This window comes from Pteropus vampyrus, unplaced genomic scaffold (assembly GCF_000151845.1).
Source record: "Pteropus vampyrus isolate Shadow unplaced genomic scaffold, Pvam_2.0 Scaffold6, whole genome shotgun sequence".
Taxonomy (NCBI): domain Eukaryota; kingdom Metazoa; phylum Chordata; class Mammalia; order Chiroptera; family Pteropodidae; genus Pteropus; species Pteropus vampyrus.
In genome coordinates this window covers 9,233,788-9,240,537 of record NW_011888787.1, presented here as the reverse complement: position 1 = coordinate 9,240,537, position 6,750 = coordinate 9,233,788, and the positions used below count along the sequence as shown (strand labels likewise).

The 6,750-nt window shown below is 41.6% G+C and overlaps 1 protein-coding gene across 1 annotated transcript in view; it reads right to left on the bottom strand.

Moving 5' to 3' along the window:
- Positions 1-6,749, bottom strand: part of LOC105298130 (calcium-binding mitochondrial carrier protein SCaMC-2-like) — a 50,508-nt gene extending 43,759 nt beyond the window's left edge. The window contains exon 1 of the mRNA XM_023535076.1: positions 6,528-6,749. Coding sequence (XP_023390844.1) covers positions 6,528-6,749 — 222 coding nt within the window. The remainder of the gene's footprint in view (positions 1-6,527) is intronic.
- Position 6,750: the final 1 nt, after the last annotated feature.

The window sequence follows — 6,750 nt, the reverse complement described above, 5'->3', positions numbered from 1 at the left end:
AATTAATATATTAATAATTAATGTGTTAAATATTGTCACCACCAAAAAAAAAAGGTAATTATGGCAATTTCTCGTCAAGATAGCAGAGTAAGTAAATGCTGTGCTTGCCTCCTCCCACGACCACATTAAAATTACAACTAAATTATAAAACAACCATCCTTGAGAATCACCTGAAGACTAGAGGAACAGAATTTCTATAACTAAGGACGTAAAGAAGAAACCACATCAAGACAGAAGGGCGGAGACGCAACATGCGCTGGTCCCACGCCCAAGTGTGGCGTTATCTAGGCTGCAGAGGTATTCCCTGAGGAGCATGGGTTCCCAGCCTCACCGGGGATCCCCAGTCCAGAGCACCAGTACCAGGAAGAGAAATCCCCCACAACATCTGGCTGTGAAAATCAGTGGAGACCCCATCCAGGTGAGATGGAAGGCTGCTGGAGTACCAGGTATCCCATAAAGAGCCCTCGCACAGACTCACTTGCTCACAAACACTCGCACTAAGCTCCAGAGAAGGGACAGAAGCTTGAAAGGCACCAAGAACCTACAGAGAGAAACTGAATTGTCAGGCTTCAGAGCAAGGGGCTAGAGGGGCAGCTCTGGCAGGGATAGAAGTGCTGGTAGCCTCGCTGTTCCTTTGCTGAGCTCTCCCCCAACCCAGCCTGCAGTCACAGGTGGGCACCAAATCTAAGTATCCACGACACTGGCTAATACTGCTCACCCCACTCTGGTGATACCCTGAAAACCAGCCCTACTCAATTTGCACACAGGCCCAAATCTCCTTCAGAGGCTATTCTTCATAAGCAACCAACCTCAGCCCACACTGTGGAATTCCCTAAAAACTCTGAAAAGTATAAAACTCCCAAACAAGCAGTGGCTGGCCTCAGTGTGCCCCATACCTCTTGCTAATCAGCTCCCAGCACTAGCAGCAGCCAGCCTTGGTTTGCAGAATAGCCTCTCCCAGGTGCCTCCAAACCCAGCACAGGCAGCTACCAACTGCAGATCATTCTATAGCTCCTACCAGGTGGCCCTGGGCCAGGCAAAGGCAGCAGCTGACCTAGGTCTGTACCAGAGCCCCTCGCAAGAGGCCCCAGAACCAACAAACCTGGTAGCTGGCTTCAGACCACACCAGAGCACAACCCAATTAGCTCCACAAATGGCACATTCAAAGGGCAGACTCAGCAGGCACCAGAGCCCCACTACAGCAAATCTCACTCCATAGGGTCAGCCCCCACGTAACTACTCATCTGCCATAGTCACAGCCAGTAAGCCTGAGGGTCAATCCTGTCCACTGACATACCAACAGCAATGAAGGCTCAGCTACAACAAGAGGGCACACACAGCCCACACAAGGGACACACCTGGAGCACCCGGCTCAGGTGGCCAGGGAGACTATGCTACTGGACAGCACGAGACATCTACTACATAAGGCCACCTTGCCAAGACTGGGAGATGTAGCAGATTGACCAAATATGTAGATGTTGTTATTGATAGGTATGTAGTTAACAAACACAAGGAGGCGGCCAAAATGAGAAGACAGAGAAACATGTCCCAAATGAAAGAACAAAACTCCAGAAAAAGAACTAAACAAAATACAGGCAAGCAATCTACCAGATACAGAATTCAAAACACTGGTTATAAGGATGCTCAATGGACTTAGGGAAAGAATAGATGGACTCCATGAGAACTTACGGAGAGATAGAAACCATAAAAAAAAAAAAAAAAAAGGCAGTCAGAAATGAAGAATACAATAACTGAAATGAAGAATGCATTGGGTGGAATCAACAGCAGATTAGATAAAGCATACAACCAAATCAGTGATTTGGAAGATAAGGTCACAGTAAACATCCAATAAGAACAGCAAAAAGAAAAAAAAAAAGTTTTAGGGACCTCTGGGACAACATCACACATAACAAGATTTGCATAATAGGGGTACTAAAAGGAGAAGAGAGAGAAAACAAGGAATTGAAAACTTATTTAAAGAAATAATGACTAAAAGCTTCCTTAACCCGGCAAAGGAAATACAAATACAAGTCAAGGAAGTACAGAAAATCCCAACAAAGATGATTGCCAAGAGGCACGCACCAAGACACACCATAGTTCAAATGCCAAAGGTTAAAGACAAAGAGATAATCTTAAAAGCAGTAAGAGAAAAGCAGTTATTTATTTACCAGGGGATGACAGCTGATTTCTCAACAGAAACTTTGCAGGCCAGAAGGAACTGGCACAAAATATTCGAAAGTGAAGAAAAGCAAGGATGTACAACAAAGATTATTCTACCCAGAAAGGCTATCATTTAGAATCAAAGGACAGATAAAAGAGCTTCCCAGAAAGGAAGAACCTAACGGACTTCATAACCACAAAACCAGCATTACAAAAAATGTTAAACGTCTTTAAAAAAAGAAAAGCATATATATCAAAAATATGAATAATAAAATGACAATAACTACATACCTATCAATAACAACATACTTACCTATCAATAACTACATATCTTTAAATGGATTAAATACTCCAATCAAAAGACATAGGGTGGCTGAATGAAGAAGAAAACAAGACTCTTACATATGCTGCCTAGAAGAGACTCACTTCAGATCGAAAGACTCACAGACTGAAAGTCAAGGGATATTTCATGCAAATGGAAATGAAAAAAAGCTGGAGTATCAATACTTATATCAGACAAAATAGACTTTAAAACAAAGGCTATTAAAAGAGACAATGAAGGACATTTCATATACAATAGCCAAGATATGAAAGCAACCTAAGTATCCATCCATAAACAACTGGATATATGTATAGTACATATATACAATGGACTATTACTCAGCAATAGAAAAGAATGAAACCTTGAGCTCTCTTCAGCAACACATATACTAAAATTGGAATGACAAAATAAATGAAGTATTATGTACAGCATGGATGGACATAGGTGAAATAAGTCAGACAGGGGAAGACAACTACCATATGATTTCACTGACATGTGGAATCTAAAGAACATAATGAATGAATAATCAAAAGAGAAAAAACTCGTAGATAAGAGAACAAGCTGACAGTTGCCAATGGGAGCGGGGTTAAGGGGCTGGGTGAAAAAGGTGAAGATATTAAGAATACAAATTGGCAATTACAAAATAGTCACAAGGATGTAAAGTACAGCATAGGGAATACAGTTAATAATATTGTAATAACTGTGCCAGGTGGGTACTAGACTTATCGGGGGGACCACTTCATAACATACACACACATATATATTGTGTGTGTGTGTGTGTGTGTGTGTGTATGTGTGTGTGTGTATATATCCAGTATGCTGTATACCTGAAACTAATACATTGAATGTCAATTGAAATTCAAAAACAAATGTAAATAAATAAATAAATTTTAAAACAAGGTAATTATGTGTGGTGATGGATGTGTTAACTAATCTTATTATGGTAATCACTTCACAACATATACATGTATAAATCATCAGGTTATACACTTTAAACATGCACAGTGTTATATGTCAATCATATCTCAATAAAGCTGGAACAAAAATAATATAATAAAAGGAAAACGGGGGGATTAGACTCTAGTTAAATATCAGTGCCTTCCTGAAGGCTCTGAGCCTGAGGCTTGTCTCTTCTCTTCTTTTAAAGGAGGATTAACAAGTATTAGAACTGTTAAAGCCACATTGCAATGAACTGAGAATTTCTGCTCAATATAATCACGAAGACTGAAAAAAAAATCATTTAAAAGGGAGTCATTTTCTTATCTTTAGATTAGATGTAGCTTCTGTAATGTCCAAGAATAATCTAAAACCATCTCTCATACATACCATTAGTAGTTTGTGTCCCTTTTTAGGGGAAAATTTGACTAAAAATGCACTCTGGCTACCAATATTGTTCAGTCTAGAGCTCATCAACAAAATCAGACAACCAAAAATCATCAATAGCATGAAAGAAGGGCCATATTCAATTACTGGAAAAACTACCCCTGGTGGAGATGGGTATAAGATTTGAGGGAGTATTACATCCATTAGGAAAAAAAAGTTCTAAAAATAAAAAATGTGATGGCAATAAACAATTCAACAATAGTTTCATTAACAAAACGCACATAGCTGAACAGTCACTTAGTAAGCTGAAGAGTATGGAATTGAATTAATGTTGCTGGAGGTAACCAATACATCGGAGGAAAACAGTGAAAGGCTGAGAATGATACAGCACCAAAAACGTGGTAATACATACAATGGAATACTACTCAGCCTTTAAAAGAAAGACTCTGACATATGTTACATGGATGAACTTTGAGGACATTATACTAAGTGAAATAAGCCATTCACAAAAAGACAAACACCATATGATGCCACTGTATTTTTTTTTTTTACATGAGGTACTTAGAATACTCAAAATATAGAGATAGAAAGTAGAATGATGGTTTCCTAGAGCTGGATGGAGGAAGGAATAGGGAGTTTAATAGGTATAGAGTTTTCATTTTACAAGATGAAAAGAGTTATGGAGATAGACAGTGGTACTAGTTGCCCAATATTATGAATGTATTGAACACCACTGAATTGTACACTTAAAAATGGTGAAGATGGTAAATTTTATGTTAAAAAAACAATATCTCATCCCAGAGTAAATAGCAGAGATTAGTACCACCCTTAAAGACCTACGAAAGAACCCAGGGGTGGTGATCCCATCATTTTTTTTCACCAGTCTGAACCCTACAAAAGCTAGGTGGATCACAGGGGAAGATGACAGTGGAGTGCTTCAAACTTAACCAAGTAGTAGAGGAGCCAATTGCAGCGGTGGATACAGATGTGGTACCTTTACTAGAGCAGATTAACACAGTTCAGAAACAGCATATAGCCACTGATACGGTGAATACATTGATTTATATTTACCAAGGAGGACCATACCCAGCAGGCGTTCACATGGGATGGGCAATAATATACATTTAAATCTCCCACCCTCTGTCATAAAGGAATCTGGTCCATCTACACATTCACAGAAGATCACACTGTTTCACTATATTGACAACATCATGTTATTTGGATTAGATGAGCAAGAAGTAGCAATATGTTGGAGGCCTTAGTAAGATACATGCACTCCAGGGGGTGGGAGATAAGAGTCACTAAAAGTAAGAGTCCTAGGTCTACCACATTGATTAAGTATTTTCAGGACCAGTGGTAGGAAAAATGTTGCATGGAATTTATAACAAGCCCCCAAAGGAGAATCTTCAGCAGAAAACTATAACTGGCATGCTATGGGGCCACGGTAGAAACAACGTGCTTCATTATGGGACATCAAATGACAATACAGACAGAGAGGCCTATCGTGAGTTGGGTTCTGTCATACCCAATACCAAATCATAAATTTTGGTGAGCCCAGAAAGCAATCCATATGATGGAAAACAAAACAATCTCAGGATCAAGCACAAGCAGAATCAGCACGAGCAAGCTACACAGAGTGGTCCAGATCTCCATACCCCACCACTGTTATACTATGACCAGCCGACACAGAAGGAAAAAAGATGAGATTGGTTTGGGGACGGGTTTCTTAGTGTGTAAGTGCAAATTGAGAACAGCCTAGTATGCACTGCTCTCTGATTCCTACCTCTCAAGGTTCTTCTCTGATATCCCTTCTAGAGTAAGCAGGAGCCTGAGATACTTGACAGGCTGAGGGAGGTACAGTGTCCTGGAATTCTGGGCTAAGAGAAGGAAGTAGGACCAGACTGTTCTAAGAGACAGGGTCCAGGGACAAAATCAAAATAAAACCATGCAGATGGTTTGATTAAGTCATCAATATGAAGAGATTAAGCAGAGTGAGAAGATAATGAGATAAAAATCAAATCAGAGCACAGAACTCTTAAAGAATTTTCTGAGCTATAGGAACGGTTTGGACTTCACACGCACACACGAACGAGTGGGGTGATGAAGACTGCTCAGCATTGACAAGGGAAATGGTATAATCGTTTCCTCTTGATATTCTGAAACTTCCATGTAAAGAATTTTTAAATAATCAAAACAAAACCCATCTAGAGAAGGAAAACATCAGTAATTGAGGCAAGATGCCAAACAATCAGCTGAAGTGCAAACACATGGATCAAGGTCTGATTCCTCCTAGACTTTGCGTATGTCAGAAAGAGACGGCAACTCTTAGGGACCCACTTGTGCCTGTCGTCGAAGTGTGAACCCTGCGGGGGTTGTGAACGTCCTTATTACACAGGTCTTTGACTCCTGTATTCACAAAAACCAACACGGCCCCCGAAATTCTGTGTGGGTTCAGTAAATGTTGAACGTGTCATCAGACACCCACTCGGCATCTCCCAAAAGGCCCAGGAGGGGACTTTGGTCATTGTGGACAGTAGCCGTCTTAAGAAAGTTGAGACCGTGCTTTGCTGGGCTGCATGATTCTGCATGAGGGGCTCACGGAAGAGAATCCCACCCTCACGACAGAGGCCTTTGAAAGAAGCTCCAGAAAGGGCAAGTCTGGCTTCCCGCTCCGCCCAACATTTCTGCAGACTCCCGGTGCCACGTTCTCTTGGTCCATTACCTTCTCCGAAAACAGGCCGAACATGGAGCTCCAGTTTTTCAGCCCCTCCTGGAGCTCTTTGATGTCCACCACTCCGTCCCCGTTGCGGTCCAGGTCTCGGAAGAGGACCTCGTAGTGGAAGTAGTCCTCGCTGTCCTGGCAGGCGGCCGTGGGCAGCACGAAGCCGCGCAGCCAGCGCAGCACGGCGCGCCCCGTGCGGGCCCGCGGTGGCGAGGGCCACATG